The 22,671-nt window shown below is 43.9% G+C and overlaps 1 protein-coding gene across 2 annotated transcripts in view; it reads right to left on the bottom strand.

Moving 5' to 3' along the window:
* Positions 1 to 11,014: 11,014 nt before the first annotated feature.
* LOC118381482 (cytochrome P450 3A27-like) overlaps positions 11,015 to 22,671 on the bottom strand; it is a 40,098-nt gene continuing 28,441 nt past the window's right edge. For both annotated transcript variants that reach the window (XM_052512294.1, XM_052512293.1), the window contains 7 exons: positions 19,130 to 19,278; positions 18,675 to 18,802; positions 17,403 to 17,481; positions 13,828 to 13,988; positions 13,288 to 13,514; positions 12,987 to 13,149; positions 11,015 to 11,180 (listed from right to left, as the gene is read on the bottom strand). In XM_052512294.1, the coding sequence (XP_052368254.1) occupies positions 11,055 to 11,180; positions 12,987 to 13,149; positions 13,288 to 13,514; positions 13,828 to 13,988; positions 17,403 to 17,481; positions 18,675 to 18,802; positions 19,130 to 19,278 (1,033 nt within the window). In that variant the 3' untranslated portion in view covers positions 11,015 to 11,054. The remainder of the gene's footprint in view (positions 11,181 to 12,986; positions 13,150 to 13,287; positions 13,515 to 13,827; positions 13,989 to 17,402; positions 17,482 to 18,674; positions 18,803 to 19,129; positions 19,279 to 22,671) is intronic.

Genomic DNA, 22,671 nt, shown 5'->3' with positions numbered 1-22,671 from the left:
ACTTACCTACACACACACACACACACACACACACACACACACACACACACACACACACACCTACCTTTTTGTCTCGCACTGTTGGTTAGAGCCTGTAAGTCAACATTTCACTGTGAGGTCTACTACACCTGTTGTATTCAGCATTTCACTCTAAGGTCTACTACACCTGTTGTATTCAGCATTTCACTGTGAGGTCTACTACACCTGTTGTATTCAGCATTTCACCGTAAGGCCTACTACACCTGTTGTATTCAGCATTTCACTGTAAGGTCTACTACACCTGTTGTATTGAGCATTTCACTGTGAGGTCTACTACACCTGTTGTATTCAGCATTTCACTGTAAGGTCTACTACACCTGTTGTATTCAGCATTTCACTGTGAGGTCTACTACACCTGTTGTATTGAGCATTTCACTGTGAGGTTTACTACACCTGTTGTATTCAGCATTTCACTGTGAGGTCTACTACATCTGTTGTATTCAGCATTTCACCGTAAGGTCTACTACACCTGTTGTATTCAGCATTTCACTGTAAGGTCTACTACACCTTTTTTCCGTTGTATTCAGCATTTCACTGTAAGGTCTACCTACACCTGTTGTATTGAGCATTTCACTGAGGTCTACTACACCTGTTGTATTCAGCATTTCACTGTAGGTCTACTACACCTGTTGTATTCAGCATTTCACCGTAGGTTACTGTCACCTGTTGTATTCAGCATTTCACTGTAAGGTCTACTACACCTGTTGTATTGAGCATTTCACTGTGAGGTCTACTACACCTGTTGTATTCAGCATTTCACTGTAATGGTCTACCTACACCTGTTGTATTGAGCATTTCACTGTGAGGTCTACTACACCTGTTGTATTGAGCATTTCACTGTAAGGTCTACTACACCTGTTGTATTGAGCATTTCACTGTAAGGTCTACTACACCTGTTGTATTCAACATTTCACTGTAAGGTCTACTACAACTGTTGTATTGAGCATTTCACTGTAAGGTCTACTACACCTGTTGTATTGAGCATTTCACTGTAAGGTCTACTACACCTGTTGTATTCAACATTTCACTGTGAGGTCTACTACACCTGTTGTATTCAACATTTCACTGTAAGGTCTACTACACCTGTTGTATTCAACATTTCACTGTAAGGTCTACTACACCTGTTGTATTCAACATTTCACTGTGAGGTCTACTACACCTGTTGTATTCAACATTTCACTGTGAGGTCTACTACACCTGTTGTATTCAGCATTTCACTGTGAGGTCTTACTGAGTCAGGACCACTGCTTGGGCCTTGAAACACTCGTTTGAATTCCTCAGCAAAGGCAGAGTAGCTGGCACAGCAGGAACTATGGGCATCCCACACAGCAGCAGCCCAGGCCAGGGCTTTTTCCCACAGCAGGGTGATGATATATGCGATTTTAGACCGGTCGGTGGGGAACGACGAGGTTGCAGCTCGAAGGAGAGGGAACATTGGGTGAGAAACCCTTTACAAGCACTTGGATCACCTGAGAACCGTTGGGGAGGTGGAAGACGAGGTTCAGCCAGGAGGTTACTGTCATTAAGGTTAACTGCCATGGGTACGTGAATCTGAGGTACTGGGACGGAACTGTTGCCAGGGTAAGTCGATCAGATATCTGCTTTATGGAAGTCAGCATCTCCGACAGAAGATGAGAATGTCTAGCCATTAAGGCCTCTTGCTGAACCAGGGTGGCTTCTGTGGCGTAGGACAGTCTCCTGGTGGTGGGACAGCATGGCAACAAGGTCCTGGGAACTGGCTGCCTCTGGGTTCTGTTTTGGCTCTGTGTTTCTGTCAGGAAACACAGAGCCAATAACAGTAGTGTTCTGGCAGAAGCCAGAAGATGAGGCAGACACAGCAGTACTCTGAGACGGTGTATTTAATGAAGTAAAAAGTGAAGTCCTTCAGGGAAAACATGAAACTCCACAACCTCAAAAGGAATTCCACAAGAACAAAGGTAATCCTCCAAGACAAAAGGTAAATCCACAAGGTGGAAGGTATAGCATAAAAGCCTCAAAAGATACTGTTCAAAAATAAATAAACAAGAACAAAAAAATAATTCCACAAGAGAGTCCACCGGGGATCAACAAGAGTTCTGTGGAATACTAGGGCTGGGTGGTAACATGCAAAGAACTGAGGGGAAAACTAAGGGTTTAAATACAATCTGGGGAAACAGAGGCACAGGTGCAAATAATAATGGGGATCAAGGGAAAACAAAAGGTCAAAAAGCACAATGGGGGCATCTAGTGACCAAAAACCGGAACAACCCTGGCCAAATCCTGACACACAGTAGTACCACTCACCACATATAACAGGGAATAACAGTAGTGTTCTGTGGGGAATAACAGTAGTGTTCTGTGGGGAGTAACAGTAGTGTTCTGTGGGGAATAACAGTAGTGTTCTGTGGGGAATAACAGTAGTGTTCTGTGGGGAATAACAGTAGTGTTCTGTGGGGAATAACAGTAGTGTTCTGTGGGGAGTAACAGTAGTGTTCTGTGAGGGAATAACAGTAGTGTTCTGTGGGGAATAACAGTAGTGTTCTATGAGGGAATAACAGTAGTGTTCTGTGGGGAGTAACAGTAGTGTTCTGTGGGGAGTAACAGTAGTGTTCTGTGGGGAATAACAGTAGTGTTCTGTGGGGAGTAACAGTAGTGTTCTGTGGGGAATAACAGTAGTGTTCTGTGAGGGAATAACAGTAGTTTTCTGTGGGGAATAACAGTAGTGTTCTGTGGGGAATAACAGTAGTGTTCTGTGGGGAGTAACAGTAGTGTTCTGTGGGGAATAACAGTAGTGTTCTGTGGGGAATAACAGTAGTGTTCTGTGGAGAATAACAGTAGTGTTCTGTGGGGAATAACAGTAGTGTTCTCGTTGATCTATATTTTAGCTAATTGTTAAGAATGAGAATTTAGCTAATGAGAGAATGAGTAAATAGCTAATGAAATCTCTTGATGACAAGATTACATGAATCTGCCCCTAAACTATATTTATTGCCCTATGGCCCCTGGTCTAAAACAGGTGCAGTAGGAATACGGGCTGGCTGTGATACTGTAGGACTACTGCACCTGTTTGGCCTGGCTGTGATACTGTAGGAATACTGCACCTGTTGGACCTGGCTGTGATGCTGTAGGACTACTGCACCTGTTGGACCTGGCTGTGATACTGTAGTACTACTGCACCTGTTGGACCTGGCTGTGATACTGTAGGACTACTGCACCTGTTGGACCTGGCTGTGATACTGTAGGACTACTGCACCTGTTGGACCTGGCTGTGATACTGTAGGACTACTGCACCTGTTGGACCTGGCTGTGATACTGTAGAACTACTTATGTTACTTTACTGGGTGAATTCAGGAAGCATTCCAAGGTCCTCCTGTGTTTGTGTTCACCACGGCAACCAGAAATGTAAATAAAGAGATGATTGCCCGAACGATAATCAGCCTCTGTGTCTGAGGATCTTTTCCCCTAAATGTAATGTTCATGTCAACCCAGGTCCATCTTTTCAAAGAAACACAATTTATTTCAATCTTGTTCCGTTTTCACTTTTTATTGCCTGGTAAATAAGCAACAGATATAGATAACGAAAAGGAGAATAAGGTGAGGAATCATTGCATGTCAACTAGGCGCATCTTTCTTTTAAAGAAATACTATTTATTTCAATCTCTAGTTGAGTAAAATAAGTAGTTTTGTTCCCGGTCACAAGATAATCCAGAAAAATTGCAATAGACAGCGCCACACTCAGGCAGAAAACGGAATGTTCTATTCTAAACCAGGCTCATCTCTTTTCAAAAATAAAACACCATTTATTTAACTCGTGTTCCTGTGAGCACAAGAAAATCCTAACAATTCGGGTAAAGATCGTTCTGTCAAGGTAGAACATTGTGAATGTTCTATCCGTCAGAACAATTGGTTTCCCTGGCTGTTATATGGTTGCTAGTAAATTAATAGAAGACATTCACTGCTTTAAACTTGTCTCCAATTTAATCGCATAGTTTACACTTCCCACCGCGGACCTTTGACAAATAAATATGTCTGAAAAAGGCGTCCAGTGGTCTGTTTTGTCAACGAGTTTAAAGTATTCCAAGCACTGGTCATAACCAGATGATCCCAATAAGTGTAGCTAGTAAACTATGTCTCCTGGTATGTTCTATTGCGACCTCTGTGGGAATCGTTGTTTCCCTATTAACTACTGAGAGATACAGTGAAGTCAAAGACGAAATTAACCGCTAATACACTGGTCTCAAATATATTACCATAACTAGGCAACACATAACCACGGCGGACCCATTGTTAAAATGAGGGCGTCTTCTAAAAAGGTGTCCCACTGCAACGTGCCTGGCTCCGCCCACTGGGGACGTGACTTATGGAGCGCTCTTTGAAATAAACGCACCTGTCGTTATATGGAGAGTGCTTGACTTGGGCCGTGAGCTGTAGACTACGCCCTTACCTGATACTTCTAATTTTTTTGCGGTTCCTCTATTAAACAAAGTAGCCTATAACCGCCCAGATTGACACCCAGAAAATGTTATATATAATTCATAATCCAAATTACCCTTCAGTGCGTGTCTGTGTGTACCCGTTATCCGACTAGAGAGCCTACTGACATTTCAACAGCATGTATAAAATAATGACAAAACACAGACTATCTGGACCAGGCCAATGTCAAAACACAACGTGTAGCAGTTCATCTGAGCATTAATGTCCCTTTGCCGTCTGTAGCAGTTCTCTAACTGAGCATTAATGTCCCTTTGCCTGAAGCAGTTCTCTAACTGAGCATTAATGTCCCTTTAGCCTTCGGCTGTTCTCTAACTGAGCATTAATGTCCCTTTAGCCGTTCTAGCAGTTCTCTAACTGAGCATTAATGTCCCTTTAGCCGTTCTGTAGCAGTTCTCTAACTGAGCATTAATGTCCCTTTAGCCGTTCGACTAGCAGTTCTCTAACTGAGCATTAATGTCCCTTTAGCCGTTCGTAGCAGTTCTCTAACTGAGCATTAATGTCCCTTTAGCCGTTCGTAGCAGTTCTCTAACTGAGCATTAATGTCCCTTTAGCCGTTCGTAGCAGTTCTCTAACTGAGCATTAATGTCCCTTTGGCCGTCTGTAGCAGTTCTCTAACTGAGCATTAATGTCCCTTTAGCCGTTTGTAGCAGTTCTCTAACTGAGCATTAATGTCCCTTTAGCCGTTTAGCAGTTCTCTAACTGAGCATTAATGTCCCTTTAGCCGTTTGTAGCAGTTCTCTAACTGAGCATTAATGTCCCTTTAGCCGAATTTGTAGCAGTTCTCTAACTGAGCATTAATGTCCCTTTAGCTGTTTGTATTTCTCTCACTGAGCATTAATGTCCCTTTAGCCGTTTGTCAGCAGTTCTCTAACTGAGCATTAATGTCCATTTAGCCGTTTGTAGCAGTTCTCTAACTGAGCATTAATGTCCCATTTAGCCGTTTGTAGCAGTTCTCTAACTGAGCATTAATGTCCCTTTAGGCGTTTGTAGGAGTTCTCTCCTGAGCATTATTGTCCCTTTAGCTGTTTGTAGCAGTTCTCTAACTGAGCATTAATGTCCCTTTAGCCGTTTGTCAGTTCTCTAACTGAGCATTAATGTCCCTTTAGCCGTTATGTAGCAGTTCTCTAACTGAGCATTATTGTCCCTTTAGCCGTTTGTAGCAGTTCTCTAACTGAGCATTAATGTCCCTTTAGCCGTTATAGCAGTTCTCTAACTGAGCATTAATGTCCCTTTAGCCGTTTGTAGCAGTTCTCTAACTGAGCATTAATGTCCCTTTAGCCGTTTGTAGCAGTTCTCTAACTGAGCATTAATGTCCATTTAGCCGTTTGTAGCAGTTCTCTAACTGAGCATTAATGTCCATTTAGCCGTTTGTAGCAGTTCTCTAACTGAGCATTAATGTCCCTTTAGCCGTTTGTAGCAGTTCTCTAACTGAGCATTAATGTCCCTTTAGCCATTTGTAGCAGTTCTCTAACTGAGCATTAATGTCCCTTTAGCCGTTTGTAGCAGTTCTCTAACTGAGCATTAATGTCCCTTTAGCCGTTAAAATGTAGCAGTTCTCTAACTGAGCATTAATGTCCCTTTAGCTGTTCGTAGCAGTTCTCTAACTGAGCATTAATGTCCCTTTAGCCGTTTGTAGCAGTTCTCTAACTGAGCATTAATGTCCCTTTAGCCGTTCTAGCAGTTCTCTAACTGAGCATTAATGTCCCTTTAGCCGTTTTAGCAGTTCTCTAACTGAGCATTAATGTCCCTTTAGCCATTTGTAGCAGTTCTCTAACTGAGCATTAATGTCCCTTTAGCCGTTTGTAGGAGTTCTCTAACTGAGCATTATTGTCCCTTTCAGCCGTTTTTAGCAGTTCTCTAACTGAGCATTAATGTCCCTTTAGCCGTTTGTAGCAGTTCTCTAACTGAGCATTAATGTCCCTTTAGCCGTTGTAGCAGTTCTCTAACTGAGCATTAATGTCCCTTTAGCCGTTTGTAGCAGTTCTCTAACTGAGCATTAATGTCCCTTTAGCCGTTTGTAGCAGTTCTCTAACTGAGCATTAATGTCCCTTTAGCCGTTTGTAGCAGTTCTCTAACTGAGCATTAATGTCCCTTTAGCCGTTTGTAGCAGTTCTCTAACTGAGCATTAATGTCCCTTTAGCCGTTTGTAGCAGTTCTCTAACTGAGCATTAATGTCCCTTTAGCCGTTCGTAGCAGTTCTCTAACTGAGCATTAATGTCCCTTTAGCCGTTCGTAGCAGTTCTCTAACTGAGCATTAATGTCCCTTTAGCCGTTTGTAGCAGTTCTCTAACTGAGCATTAATGTCCCTTTAGCCGTTTGTAGCAGTTCTCTAACTGAGCATTAATGTCCCTTTAGCCGTTCGTAGCAGTTCTCTAACTGAGCATTAATGTCCCTTTAGCCGTTTGTAGCAGTTCTCTAACTGAGCATTAATGTCCCTTTAGCCGTTTGTAGCAGTTCTCTAACTGAGCATTAATGTCCCTTTAGCCGTTTGTAGCAGTTCTCTAACTGAGCATTAATGTCCCTTTAGCCGTTTGTAGCAGTTCTCTAACTGAGCATTAATGTCCCTTTAGCCGTTTGTAGCAGTTCTCTAACTGAGCATTAATGTCCCTTTAGCCGTTTGTAGCAGTTCTCTCACTGAGCATTAATGTCCCTTTAGCCGTTTGTAGCAGTTCTCTAACTGAGCATTAATGTCCCTTTAGCCGTTTGTAGCAGTTCTCTAACTGAGCATTAATGTCCCTTTAGCCGTTTGTAGCAGTTCTCTAACTGAGCATTAATGTCCCTTTAGCCGTTTGTAGCAGTTCTCTAACTGAGCATTAATGTCCCTTTAGCCGTTTGTAGGAGTTCTCTAACTGAGCATTATTGTCCCTTTAGCCGTTTGTAGCAGTTCTCTAACTGAGCATTAATGTCCCTTTAGCCGTTTGTAGCAGTTCTCTAACTGAGCATTAATGTCCCTTTAGCCGTTTGTAGCAGTTCTCTAACTGAGCATTAATGTCCCTTTAGCCGTTTGTAGCAGTTCTCTAACTGAGCATTAATGTCCCTTTAGCCGTTTGTAGCAGTTCTCTAACTGAGCATTAATGTCCATTTAGCCGTTTGTAGCAGTTCTCTAACTGAGCATTAATGTCCCATTTAGCCGTCTGAGCAGTTCAAATTGGTGCATAACCTTTAGACAACATAAGCAGTTCTCTAACTGAGCATTAATGTCCCTTTCGCCGTTTGACCGGAACTGTATAGCCGAAATAAATCTGCAAGGTTGGGAAAACTAGGATTAAACAGTAAAGCCATGTAATTGGGAGACCGTTAAAAAATATTCCAAGAATAGCTGTTAATTAATTAATTAATTGACTTGCTGTGCATAGACCTCACCTGAAACATGAATATTTGAGCCTTATATACAGTTGAAGTCGGGAAGGATACATACACCTTAGCCAAATACATTTAAACTCAGTTTTTCATAATTCCTGACAATTAATCCTAGTAAACATGTTTTATGTCTGTTAGAATCACCACTTCATTTTAAGAATGTGAAATGTCAGAATAATAGTAGAGGGAATGATTTATTTCAGCTTGTATTTCATTCATCACATTCCCAGTGGGTCAGAAGTTTACATACACTCAATTAGTATTCGGTAGCATTGCCTTTAAATTGTTTAACTTGCGTCAAACGTTTCGGGTAGCCTTCCACAAGCTTCCCACAATAAGTTGGGTGAATTTTGGCCCATTCCTCCTGACAGAGCTGGTGTAACTGAGTCAGGTTTGAGGGCCTCCTTACTCGCACATGCTTTTTCAGATCTGCCCACACATTTTCTATGGGATTGAGGTCAGGGCTTTGTGATGGCCACTCCAACACCTTGACTTTGTTGTCCATTTTGTCACAACTTTGGAAGTATGCTTGGGGTCATTGTCCATTTGGAAGACCCATTTGCGACGAAGCTTTAACTTCGTGACTGATGTCTTGAGATGTTGCTTCAATATGCCCACATCTATTTTGTAAAGTGCACCAGTCCCTCCTGCAGCAAAGCATCCCCACAACATGATGCTGCCACCCCTGTGCTTCACGGTTGGGATGGTGTTCTTTGGCTTGCAAGCCTCCCCCTTTTTCCGCCAAACATAATGATGGTCATTATGGCCAAACAGTTCTATTTTTGTTTCATCAGACCTGAGGACATTTCTCCAAAAAGTACAATCTTTGTCCCCATGTGCAGTTGCAAACCGTAGTCTGGCTTTTTTATGGCGGTTTTGGAGCAGTGGCTTCTTCCTTGCAGAGCGGCCTTTTGGGTTATGTCGATATAGGACTTGTTTTACTGTGGATATAGATACTTTTGTACCTGTTTCCTCCAGCATCTTCACATGGTACTTTGCTGTTGTTCTGGGATTGATTTGCACTTTTCGCACCAAAGTACGTTCATCTCTAGGACACAGAACGTGTCTCCTTCCTGAGCGGTATGACGGTTGAGTGGTCCCATGGTGTTTATACTTGCGTACTATTGTTTGTACAGATGAACGTGGTACCTTCAGGTGTTTGGAAATTGCTCCCAAGGATGAACCAGACTTGTGGAGGTCTACAATGTTTTTTTCTGAGGTCTTGGCTGATTTCTTTGATGTCAAGCAAAGAGGCACTGAGTTTGAAGGCAGGCCTTGAAATTCGTCCACAGGTACACCACCAATTTACTCAAATGATGTCAGTTAGCCTATCAGAAGCTTCTAAAGCCATGACATAATTTTCTGGAATTTTCCAATGTGTTTAAAGGCACAGTAAACTTCTGACCCACTGGAATTGTGATACAGTGAAATGATCTGTCTGTAAACAATTGTTGGAAAAATTACTTGTGTCATGCACAAAGTACATGTCCTAACCGACTTGCCAAAACTATAGTTTGTTAACAAGACATTTGTGGAGTGGTTGAAAAACTAGTTTTAATGACTCCAACCGAAGTGTATGTAAACTTGTGTTGTGTGCGTCCAATCAAGTTGATTTGTGAATTTTCTTAAGAGATTGGTTGAGATGAAGAAATGAGAATTTAACACTGAGCATCAACCAACATGCCTACAGTAGACGATCATCTATAATGTTTTGTCTTATGGATGCTAATAAAATACACAGACGACCTTGTTCATTAGTGTGATGATTTTATTGGTTTGTGATGATTAAAGTTAAAACCAAGCAGCTGCAGGGATCATCTCAACAGACAGTAAAGATTCTATTTTGGAATGACTGGACAGCAGAACACCCAGAGGAACAGAATGAGAGTACAGTTCTAGAGAACACCAGCTAGAGTTCTACATTCTAGGAGGATTCCAGCCACCAGCCAGTAGTGTGCAGGATCCAGACATGACATCATGCCATGGATTTAATACCCCCTGGTGTCTAACTTTAACAAGACATGTACCTCTAATGCATCCATAGTATTACTATCTCTCTTTTATCTGGTGGAAATGGGTTTCTGAGTTCTACTCAAACCAAGCATGAGACTGAGACCAGGATTCAATCCCAGCGCTTTATCAGCTATGTGCCATTTTAAATTTAATTTCTGATTGAACTGACTGAACTGAACATTTCATTGTGTGTGTGTGACTGATTGAGGTTGTGGACAGGTGTATTTTATACTGATAACAAGTTCAAACAGGTGCCATTAATACAGGTAACGAGTGGAGGACAGAGGAGCCTCTTAAAGAAGAAGTTACAGGTCTGTGAGAGCCAGAAATCTTGCTTGTTTCTAGGTGATCAAATACTTATTTTCCACCATAATTTGCAAATAAATTCATTAAAAATCCTACAATGTGATTTTCTGGATTTTTCCCTAATTTTGTCTGTCATAGTTGAAGTGTACCTATGATGAAAATTACAGGCCTCTCATCTTTTTAATTGGGAGAACTTGCACAATTGGTGGCTGACTAAATACTTTTTTGCCCCACTGTATATAGTAGGGTTCTCCCGGGTAGGGTAGGGTGCTCTAGAGTAGGGTGGGGTGCTCTAGGGTAGGGTGGGGGCTCTAGAGTAGGGTGGGGGCTCTAGGGGGGCTCTAGGGTAGGGTGGGGGGCTCTAGGGGGGCTCTAGGGAAGGGTGGGGGCGCTCTAGGGTAGGGTGGGGGCTCTAGGGTAGGGTGGGGTGCTCTAGGGTAGGGTGGGGGGCTCTAGGGTAGGGTGCGGGACACTAGGGTGGGGTGGGGTGCTCTAGGGTAGGGTGGGGGGCTCTAGGGTAGGGTGGGGGCTCTAGGGAAGGGTGGGGGCTCTAGGGAAGGGTGGGGTGCTCTAGGGTAGGGTGGGTGCTCTAGGGAAGGGTGGGGGCTCTAGGGAAGGGTGGGGGCTCTAGGGTAGGGTGGGGTGCTCTAGGGTAGGGTGGGGGGCTCTAGGGTAGGGTGGGGGCTCTAGGGGGCTCTAGAGTAGGGTGGGGTGCTCTAGGGTAGGGTGGGGGGCTCTAGGGTAGGGTGGGGGGCTCTAGAGTAGGGTGGGGTGCTCTAGGGTAGGGTGGGGGCTCTAGAGTAGGGTGGGGGCTCTAGAGTAGGGTGGGGGCTCTAGGGAAGGGTGGGGGCTCCTGCATTCGGTCACATTTTTGGACCCTTCAGAGTGGTAGCGGTGGTGTTGCTAGGGGTGTTGCTATGGGGGTCCAGCCTCAGTTTGATTGGTCGTTTTGGCATCAGGAAACCCTGGATGTCAATCTCCAAAGGGATCTATAGAGAATAACAGACCATGTTAAAACAGGTGGTGAGCATGTTAAAACAGGTGCTGACCATGCAGGTGCTGACCATGTTAAACAGGTGGTGACCATGTTAAACAGGTGGTGACCATGTTAAAACAGGTGGTGACCATGTTAAAACAGGTGGTGACCATGTTAAAACAGGTGGTGACCATGTTAAAACAGGTGGTGACCATGTTAAAACAGGTGGTGACCATGTTAAAACAGGTGGTGACCATGTTAAAACAGGTGGTGACCATGTTAAAACAGGTGGTGACCATGTTAAAACAGGTGGTGGCCATGTTAAAACAGGTGCTGACCATGTTAAAACAGGTGGTGACCATGTTAAAACAGGTGGTGACCATGTTAAAACAGGTGGTGGCCATGTTAAAACAGGTGGTGGCCATGTTAAAACAGGTGGTGACCATGTTAAAACAGGTGGTGACCATGTTAAAACAGGTGGTGACCATGTAAAAACAGGTGGTGACCATGTTAAAACAGGTGGTGACCATGTAAAAACAGGTGGTGACCATGTAAAAACAGGTGGTGACCATGTTAAAACAGGTGGTGACCATGTTAAAACAGGTGGTGACCATGTAAAAACAGGTGCTGACCATGTTAAAACAGGTGGTGACCATGTTAAAACAGGTGGTGACCATGTTAAAACAGGTGGTGGCCATGTTAAAACAGGTGGTGGCCATGTTAAAACAGGTGGTGACCATGTTAAACAGGTGGTGACCATGTTAAAACAGGTGGTGACCATGTTAAAACAGGTGCTGACCATGTTAAACAGGTGGTGACCATGTAAAAACAGGTGCTGACCATGTTAAAACAGGTGGTGACCATGTTAAACAGGTGGTGACCATGTTAAAACAGGTGGTGACCATGTTAAAACAGGTGGTGACCATGTTAAAACAGGTGGTGACCATGCAGGTGCTGACCATGTTAAACACGTGGTGACCATGTAAAAACAGGTGGTGACCATGTTAAAACAGGTGGTGACCATGTTAAAACAGGTGGTGACCATGTTAAAACAGGTGGTGACCATGTTAAAACAGGTGGTAACCATGTTAAAACAGGTGGTGACCATGTTAAAACAGGTAGTGACCATGTTAAAACAGGTGGTGACCATGTTAAAACAGGTGGTGACCATGTTAAAACAGGTGGTGACCATGTTAAAACAGGTGGTGACCATGTTAAAACAGGTGGTGACCATGTTAAAACAGTGGTGACCATGTTAAAACAGGTGGTGACCATGTTAAAACAGGTGGTGACCATGTTAAAACAGGTGGTGACCATGTTAAAACAGGTGGTGACCATGTTAAAACAGGTGGTGACCATGTTAAAACAGGTGGTGACCATGTTAAAACAGGTGGTGACCATGTTAAAACAGGTGGTGACCATGTTAAAACAGGTGGTGACCATGTTAAAACAGGTGGTGACCATGTTAAAACAGGTGGTGACCATGTTAAAACAGGTGGTGACCATGTTAAAACAGGTGGTGACCATGTTAAAACAGGTGGTAACCATGTTAAAACAGGTGGTGACCATGTTAAAACAGGTGGTGACCATGTTAAAACAGGTGGTGACCATGTTAAAACAGGTGGTAACCATGTTAAAACAGGTGGTGACCATGTTAAAACAGGTGGTGACCATGTTAAAACAGGTGGTAACCATGTTAAAACAGGTGTTGACCATGTAAAAACAGGTGGTGACCATGTTAAAACAGGTGGTGACCATGCTGAAACAGATACTGATGTTTGATGATGTCATATTCTGTCTGCTCAGGTGAGCGTCTCACCTCGGTCTCGTCGCAGACGGAGAAAGTGAAACTCTGGAGGATCTCGACCATGGCCAGTTTGATCATGATCAGGGCGAAGCGCATCCCGATACAGTTCCTGGGCCCCGCCCCAAACGGCATGTACGTGTTCGGATCAATAGACTCCTTGTTCTCCTTACTGAACCTGGACAGGGGGAGGGCAGACACATTACACATTGTGTTGTAGTTGATTTGTGGTTGTGATATTGTTGTACTGTGGTTGTATTAAGGTTGTGTCATGGTTATGTTATGGTTGTATTGTGGTTACGGTGCGGTCCAGTACCTCTCTGGTTTGAACTCCTCAGGGTCGGACCAGATCTCTGGGTCACGGTGGAGGGTCCACGTGGGAACCAGGACAACGCAGTCTTTGGGGATGACGATGCCGTTAATCTCCACCGTCTTCTTGGCGACCCTCTCCAGTCGCGGGGCGATGGGGTACAGTCTCAGAGACTCGTTCAACACACAGTCCAAATAGTCCATCTGCATCAGAGCTTCGTACTGGATTGGAGCCTGCACCGTGGTTACATACACATCAGTACCTCACCCCATCTGACACCGGGGTTACACACACATCAGTACCTCACCCCATCTGGCACCCACACAGGATCTATCTTCATCTGACACCAGGGTAACACACAAATCACAATATCTATCACCACACAGTATCTATCTCCTCCTGCAGTTTGGTCATGGTGTGGGGGTTACCTTGTTGGGGAACACAGTATCTATCTCCTAATGCAGTTTGGTCAAGGTGTGGGGGTTACCTTGTTGGGGAACACAGTATCTATCTCCTCCTGCAGTTTGGTCATGTTGTGGGGGTTACCTTGTTGGGGAACACAGTATCTATCTCCTCCTGCAGTTTGGTCATGGTGTGGGGATTGGTTGCCAGGTTGTAGGCCAGGAAACTCATAGTACTGCTGCTGGTCTCGTAGCCACCGAAGATGAACATGATGGCCTGAGACAAGATCTCATGATCAGTCAGTCCTGTTGAGGGAGAGAGGAGAGGAGAGGAGGGAATAGGAGAGAGAATATGTTTGTAACAAGTGTGCGTTTGTAACAGTAGTTTACAGGTGTGTATTTGTAACAGTTTCCAGGTGTGTGTTTGTAACAGCAGTGTTTGTAACAGCAGTTTCCAGGTGTGTGTTTGTAACAGTAGTTTACAGGTGTGTGTTTGTAACAGCAGTTTACAGGTGTGTGTTTGTAACAGTAGTTTACAGGTGTGTTTGTAACAGTAGTTTTCAGGTGTGTGTTTGTAACAGCAGTTTCCAGGTGTGTGTTTGTAACAGTAGTTTTCAGGTGTGTGTTTGTAACAGCAGTTTCCAGGTGTGTGTTTGTAACAGTAGTTTACAGGTGTGTGTTTGTAACAGCAGTTTCCAGGTGTGTGTTTGTAACAGCAGTTTCCAGGTGTGTGTTTGTAACAGCAGTTTCCAGGTGTGTGTTTGTAACAGTAGTTTACAGGTGTGTGTTTGTAACAGCAGTTTCCAGGTGTGTGTTTGTAACAGTTTACAGGTGTGTGTTTGTAACAGTAGTTTACAGGTGTGTGTTTGTAACAGCAGTTTCCAGCTGTGTGTTTGTAACAGCAGTTTACAGGTGTGTGTTTGTAACAGCAGTTTCCAGGTGTGTGTTTGTAACAGCAGTTTACAGGTGTGTGTTTGTAACAGGTGTGTGTTTGTAATAGTTTACAGGTGTGTGTTTGTAACAGCAGTTTCCAGGTGTGTGTTTGTAACAGCAGTTTCCAGGTGTGTGTTTGTAACAGCAGTTTCCAGGTGTGTGTTTGTAACAGCAGTTTCCAGGTGTGTGTTTGTAACAGCAGTTTACAGGTGTGTGTTTGTAACAGGTGTGTGTTTGTAATAGTTTACAGGTGTGTGTTTGTAACAGCAGTTTCCAGGTGTGTGTTTGTAACAGCAGTTTCCAGGTGTGTGTTTGTAACAGCAGTTTCCAGGTGTGTGTTTGTAACAGTAGTTTCCAGGTGTGTGTTTGTAACAGTAGTTTCCAGGTGTGTGTTTGTAACAGCAGTTTCCAGGTGTGTGTTTGTAATAGTTTACAGGTGTGTGTTTGTAACAGGTGTGTGTTTGTAACAGTAGTTTACAGGTGTGTGTTTGTAACAGTAGTTTCCAGGTGTGTGTTTGTAACAGTAGTTTACAGGTGTGTGTTTGTAACAGTAGTTTCCAGGTGTGTGTTTGTAACAGTAGTTTACAGGTGTGTGTTTGTAACAGTAGTTTCCAGGTGTGTGTTTGTAACAGCAGTTTCCAGGTGTGTGTTTGTAACAGCAGTTTACAGGTGTGTGTTTGTAATAGTTTACAGGTGTGTGTTTGTAACAGTAGTTTACAGGTGTGTGTTTGTAACAGCAGTTTACAGGTGTGTGTTTGTAACAGTAGTTTAAAGGTGTGTGTTTGTAACAGCAGTTTCCAGGTGTGTCTTTGTAATAATTTACAGGTGTGTGTTTGTAACAGTAGTTTCCAGGTGTGTGTTTGTAACAGTAGTTTACAGGTGTGTGTTTGTAACAGCAGTTTCCAGGTGTGTGTTTGTAACAGCGGTTTACAGGTGTGTGTTTGTAACAGCAGTTTACAGGTGTGTGCTTGTAACAGTAGTTTACAGGTGTGTGTTTGTAACAGTAGTGTACAGGTGTGTGTTTGTTACAGCAGTTTCCAGGTGTGTGTTTGTAACAGTAGTTTACAGGTGTGTGTTTGTAACAGCAGTTTCCAGGTGTGTGTTTGTAACAGCAGTTTACAGGTGTGTGTTTGTAACAGTAGTTTACAGGTGTGTGTTTGTAACAGTAGTTTCCAGGTGTGTGTTTGTAACAGCAGTTCCCAGGTGTGTGTTTGTAACAGCAGTTTCCAGGTGTGTGTTTGTAACAGTAGTTTCCAGGTGTGTGTTTGTAACAGCAGTTTACAGGTGTGTGTTTGTAACAGTAGTTTACAGGTGTGTGTTTGTAACAGTAGTTTCCAGGTGTGTGTTTGTAACAGCAGTTTCCAGGTGTGTGTTTGTAACAGCAGTTTCCAGGTGTTTGTTTGTAACAGCAGTTTACAGGTGTGTGTTTGTAACAGCAGTTTCCAGGTGTGTGTTTGTAACAGCAGTTTACAGGTGTGTGTTTGTAACAGGTGTGTGTTTGTAATAGTTTACAGGTGTGTGTTTGTAACAGCAGTTTCCAGGTGTGTGTTTGTAACAGCAGTTTCCAGGTGTGTGTTTGTAACAGCAGTTTCCAGGTGTGTGTTTGTAACAGCAGTTTCCAGGTGTGTGTTTGTAACAGCAGTTTCCAGGTGTGTGTTTGTAACAGGTGTGTGTTTGTAATAGTTTACAGGTGTGTGTTTGTAACAGCAGTTTCCAGGTGTGTGTTTGTAACAGCAGTTTCCAGGTGTGTGTTTGTAACAGCAGTTTCCAGGTGTGTGTTTGTAACAGTAGTTTCCAGGTGTGTGTTTGTAACAGTAGTTTCCAGGTGTGTGTTTGTAACAGCAGTTTACAGGTGTGTGTTTGTAATAGTTTACAGGTGTGTGTTTGTAACAGGTGTGTGTTTGTAACAGTAGTTTACAGGTGTGTGTTTGTAACAGTAGTTTCCAGGTGTGTGTTTGTAATAGTTTACAGGTGTGTGTTTGTAACAGTAGTTTACAGGTGTGTGTTTGTAACAGCAGTTTACAGGTGTGTGTTTGTAACAGTAGTTTAAAGGTGTGTGTTTGTAACAGCAGTTTCCAGGTGTGTCTTTGTAATAGTTTACAGGTGTGTGTTTGTAACAGTAGTTTCCAGGTGTGTGTTTGTAACAGTAGTTTACAGGTGTGTGTTTGTAACAGCAGTTTCCAGGTGTGTGTTTGTAACAGCAGTTTCCAGGTGTGTGTTTGTAACAGCGGTTTACAGGTGTGTGTTTGTAACAGCAGTTTACAGGTGTGTGCTTGTAACAGTAGTTTACAGGTGTGTGTTTGTAACAGTAGTGTACAGGTGTGTGTTTGTTACAGCAGTTTCCAGGTGTGTGTTTGTAACAGTAGTTTACAGGTGTGTGTTTGTAACAGCAGTTTACAGGTGTGTGTTTGTAACAGCAGTTTACAGGTGTGTGTTTGTAACAGTAGTTTCCAGGTGTGTGTTTGTAACAGCAGTTCCCAGGTGTGTGTTTGTAACAGCAGTTTCCAGGTGTGTGTTTGTAACAGTAGTTTCCAGGTGTGTGTTTGTAACAGTAGTTTCCAGGTGTGTGTTTGTAACAGCAGTTTACAGGTGTGTGTTTGTAACAGTAGTTTACAGGTGTGTGTTTGTAACAGTAGTTTCCAGGTGTGTGTTTGTAACAGCAGTTTCCAGGTGTGTGTTTGTAACAGCAGTTTCCAGGTGTGTGTTGGTAACAGGTGTGTGTTTGTAACAGTAGTTTACAGGTGTGTGTTTGTAACAGTAGTTTCCAGGTGTTTGTTCGCCAGGCACCTTTAGTCTGTTCCCCTCCTGTCTTTGTGTCGTTGCCTTTCTGAGAGTCGATCATAATTTGTAAGAAATCCACCCGACTCTGTGAGCAGAATGAATTTAGGTCAAATATGTCCAATCACAGCCAACACAAACAGATTCTAATGGATCTGGTCCAATCACAACCAACACAAGCAGATTCTAATGGATCTGGTCCAATCACAACCAACACAAGCAGATTCTAATGGATCTGGTCCAATCACAACCAACACAATCAGATTCTAATGGATCTGGTCCAATCACAACCAACACAATCAGATTCTAATGGATCTGGTCCAATCACAACCAACACAATCAGATTCTAATGGATCTGGTCCAATCACAACCAACACAATCAGATTCTAATGGATCTGGTCCAATCACAACCAACACAATCAGATTCTAATGGATCTGGTCCAATCACAACCAACACAATCAGATTCTAATGGATCTGGTCCAATCACAACCAACACAATCAGATTCTAATGGATCTGGTCCAATCACAACCAACACAATCAGATTCTAATGGATCTGGTCCAATCACAACCAACACAAACAGATTCTAATGGATCTGGTCCAATCACAACCAGATTCTAATGGATCTGGTCCAATCACAACCAACACAATCAGATTCTAATGGATCTGGTCCAATCACAACCAACACAATCAGATTCTAATGGATCTGGTCCAATCACAACCAACACAATCAGATTCTAATGGATCTGGTCCAATCACAACCAACACAATCAGATTCTAATGGATCTGGTCCAATCACAACCAACACAATCAGATTCTAATGGATCTGGTCCAATCACAACCCGATTCTAATGGATCTGGTCCAATCACAACCAACACAAACAGATTCTAATGGATCTGGTCCAATCACAACCAGATTCTAATGGATCTGGTCCAATCACAACCAACACAATCAGATTCTAATGGATCTGGTCCAATCACAACCAACACAATCAGATTCTAATGGATCTGGTCCAATCACAACCAACACAATCAGATTCTAATGGATCTGGTCCAATCACAACCAACACAATCAGATTCTAATGGATCTGGTCCAATCACAACCAACACAAACAGATTCTAATATGAATGAAGATATTTGGGTCCCAATAATAGTGTTTTTCAATTCCGACATGATATCGATTTGGACATTCCATATTGGTGGAGAATATTACAGTACAAATATAAAATGTACAGATAAAAATATCAACATAATCAAATATAAATATAAAACATGTTTACAGTTGAGTTCCCAGAGTCACGTCCAGATTTGATCTTCGCCAGCGAGGCGTAAAAGAAGTCCAACACTGCAGTCGGGAAGAAAGAAAACTTCATCTTCTCCAAGATCGGACCAGTGAAGGGAAACAACACTGGAGAAGGAGAGGAGAGGAGAGGAGAGGAGAGGAGAGGAGAAGGAGAGGAGAGGAGGGGAGAGGAGAGGAGAGGAGAGGAGAGGAGAGGAGAGGAGAGGAGAGGAGAGGAGAAGAGGAGAGGAGAGGAGAGGAGAGGAGAAGGAGAGGAGAGGAGGGAGAGGAGAGGAGAGGAGAGGAGAGGAGAGGAGAGGAGAGGAGAGGAGAGGAGAGGAGAAGGAGAGGAGGGGAGGGGAGGACAGGACAGGACAGGACAGGAAATTTTTATAAAAAGGTACACATACATACGATTATAAAGAACAACTTTGTGTCTGTGTGTGGTCTCACAGATTAGTAGCAACAGTGGGTTGAACAGGTTAAACTTGAGCATCTTCTTGACGTTGGAGACGAAGGGGTCTGAAGGGTTGTTCAGAGAGTCAATGTCCACACTGAAGGCTGTGCTGGTGACCACGTCCATACTGTAGGGCCCAAAGAACCTGCAACACAATCACAATTACACAACTACGGACCACAACCACAACTATGGACCACAACTACTGACCACAACCACAAAACTACTGACCACACAACTACCGACCACACAACTACAGACAACACAACTACTGATCACACCTACTGACCACCCAACTACTGACCACAACCACACAACTACAGACCACAAAACTACAGACAACACAACTACTGAAAACAACTACTGACCACACAACCACTGACAACAACAAATGGCAACAACTGCTGACCACACAACTAAAACAAATCAAATGTGTTTGTCACACAACTTGCCAGCTGCAACAGAGCCTGGACTCGAACCAGGATCTCTAGTGGCACAGCGAGCACTGCGGTGCTTTAGACCATTGCGCCACTCGGGAGGCTCCAGGTGACTGGAGTCTTTGACAATTTTTGGGGCCTTCCTCTGACACCGCCGAGTACACACTGTTGAAGTCGGAAGTTTACATACACCTTAGCCAAATACATTTAAACCCAGTTTTTCACAATTCTTGACATTTAATCTGAGTAAAATTTCCCTGTCTTAGGTCAATTAGGATCACCACTTCATTTTAAGAATGTGAAATGTCGGGATAATAGTACAGATAATTATTTATTTCAGCTTTTATTTCATTCATCACATTCCCAGTGGGTCAGAAGTTTACATACACTCAATTAGTATTTGGTAGCATTGCCTATAAATTGTTTAACTTGCGTCAAACGTGTCAGGTAGCTTTCCAGAAGCTTCCCACAATAAGTTGGGTGAATTTTGGCCCATTCATCCTGACAGAGCTGGTATAACTAAGTCCAGTTTGTAGGCCTCCTGACAGAGCTGGTATAACTAAGTCCAGTTTGTAGGCCTCCTGACAGAGCTGATGGAACTAAGTCCAGTTTTTAGGCCTCCTGACAGAGCTGGTATAACTAAGTCCAGTTTGTAGGCCTCCTGACATAGCTGATGGAACTAAGTCCAGTTTTTAGGCCTCCTGACAGAGCTGGTATAACTAAGTCCAGTTTTTAGGCCTCCTGACAGAGCTGGTATAACTAAGTCCAGTTTTTAGGCCTCCTGACAGAGCTGGTATAACTAAGTCCAGTTTTTAGGCCTCCTGACAGAGCTGGTATAACTAAGTCCAGTTTTTAGGCCTCCTGACAGAGCTGGTATAACTAAGTCCAGTTTTTAGGCCTCCTGACAGAGCTGGTATAACTAAGTCCAGTTTCTAGGCCTCCTGACAGAGCTGGTATAACTACGTCCAGTATTTAGGCCTCCTGACAGAGCTGGTATAACTAAGTCCAGTTTTTAGGCCTCCTGACAGAGCTGGTATAACTAAGTCCAGTTGTTAGGCCTCCTGACAGAGCTGGTATAACTAAGTCAGGTTTGTAGGCCTCCTGACAGAGCTGGTATAACTAAGTCCAGTTTTTAGGCCTCCTGACAGAGCTGGTATAACTAAGTCCAGTTTTTAGGCCTCCTGACAGAGCTGGTATAACTAAGTCAGGTTTGTAGGCCTCCTTGCACACACTTTTTCTATATGATTGAGGTCAGGGCTTTGTGATGGCCACTCCAATACCTTGACTTTGTTGTCCTTAAGCCATTTTGCCACAACTTTGGAAGTATGCTTGGGGTCAATGTCCGTTTGGAAGACCCATTTGCGACCAAGCTTTAACTTCCTGACTGATGTCTTGAGATGTTGCTTCAATATATCCACATCATTTTCGTGCCTCATGATGCCATCTATTTTGTGAAGTTCACCAGTCCCCCCTGCAGCAAAGCACCCCCACAACATGATGCTGCCACCCACCGTGCTTCACGGTTGGGATGGTGTTCTTCGGCTTGCAAGCCTCCCCCCTTTTCCTAACCGACTTGCCAAAACTATAGTTTGTTAACAAGAAATTTGTGGACTGGTTGAAAAACGAGTTTTAATGACTCCTACATAAGTGTATGTAAACTTCCGACGTCAACTGTAGGTCCTGGATGGCAGGAAGTTTGGCCCCAGTGTTGTACTGGTCTGTACACACTACCCTCAGTAGTGCCTTATGGTCAGATACCGAGAAGTTACCATACAAGGTGGTGATGCAACCTGTCGGGATGCTCTCGATGGTGCAGTTGTAGAACTTTTTTGAGGATCTGGGGACCCATGCCATATCTTTTCAATCTCCTTAGGGGGAAAAGGCGTGCCCTCTTCACGACTGTCTTGGTGTGTTTGGACCATGTTAGTTTGTTGGTGATGTGGACACCAAGGAACTTGAAGCTCTCAACACACTTCACTACAGCCCCGTCGATGTGAATGGGAACGTGAGGGAGAGTTTGTTGTCTTGGCACCACACTGCCAGGTCTCTGACTTCCTCCCTATAAGCTGTCTCATCGTTGTCGGTGATCTACCACTGTTTTCTCATCAGCAAACTTAATGATGGTGTTGGAGTCGTGCCTGGCCATGCAGTCGTGGGTGAACAGGGAGTACAGGATGGGTCTTAGCACAAACCCATGCGGGGCCCCCGTGGAGAGGATCAGCGTGGCGGATGTGTTGTTACCTACCCTCACCACCTGGGGGCGGCCCATCAGGAAGTCTAGGATCCAGTTGCAGAGGGAGGTGTTTAGTCCCAGGGTTCTTAGCTTAGTGATGAGCTTTGTGGGCACTATGGTGTTGAACGTTAAGCAGTAGTCAATGAACAGCATTCTCCTCCTGTCCAGGTGGGAAAGGGCAGTGTGGAGTGCAATCGAGATTGAATCATCTGTGGATCTGTTGGCGCGGTATGCGAATTGGAGTGGGTGTAGTGTTTCTGGGATGATGGTGTTGATGTGAGCCACGACCAGCCTTTCAAAGCACTTCATGGTTACCAACGTGAGTGCTATGGATCTGTTGGCGCGGTATGCTAGTCATGTAGGCAGGTTACGTTCGTTTCCATGGGCACAGGGACTATGGCGGTCTGCTTGAAACATGTAGGCATTACAGACAGGGAGACGTTGAAAATGTCATTGAAGACACTTGCCAGTTGGTCAGGACTCTGATTACACATCCTGGTAATCCGTCCTGCCCTGTGGTTGCACATGTGACATGCTGGTAATCTGTCCTGCCCTGTGGTTGCACATGTGACATGCTGGGAATCTGTCCTGCCCTGCGGTTGCACATGTGACATGCTGGTAATCTGTCCTGCCCTGCGGTTGCACATGTGACATGCTGGTAATCCGTTCTGCCCTGCGGTTGCACATGTGACATGCTGGTAATCCGTTCTGCCCTGCGGTTGCACATGTGACATGCTGGTAATCTGTCCTGCCCTGCGGTTGCACATGTGACATGCTGGTAATCTGTCCTGCCCTGCGGTTGCACATGTGACATGCTGGTAATCCGTTCTGCCCTGCGGTTGCACATGTGACATGCTGGTAATCCGTT

The sequence above is a fragment of the Oncorhynchus keta genome, unplaced genomic scaffold (genome assembly GCF_023373465.1).
Source record: "Oncorhynchus keta strain PuntledgeMale-10-30-2019 unplaced genomic scaffold, Oket_V2 Un_contig_8161_pilon_pilon, whole genome shotgun sequence".
Taxonomy (NCBI): Eukaryota; Metazoa; Chordata; class Actinopteri; order Salmoniformes; family Salmonidae; genus Oncorhynchus; species Oncorhynchus keta.
This window is presented reverse-complemented; position numbering and strand designations above follow the sequence as displayed.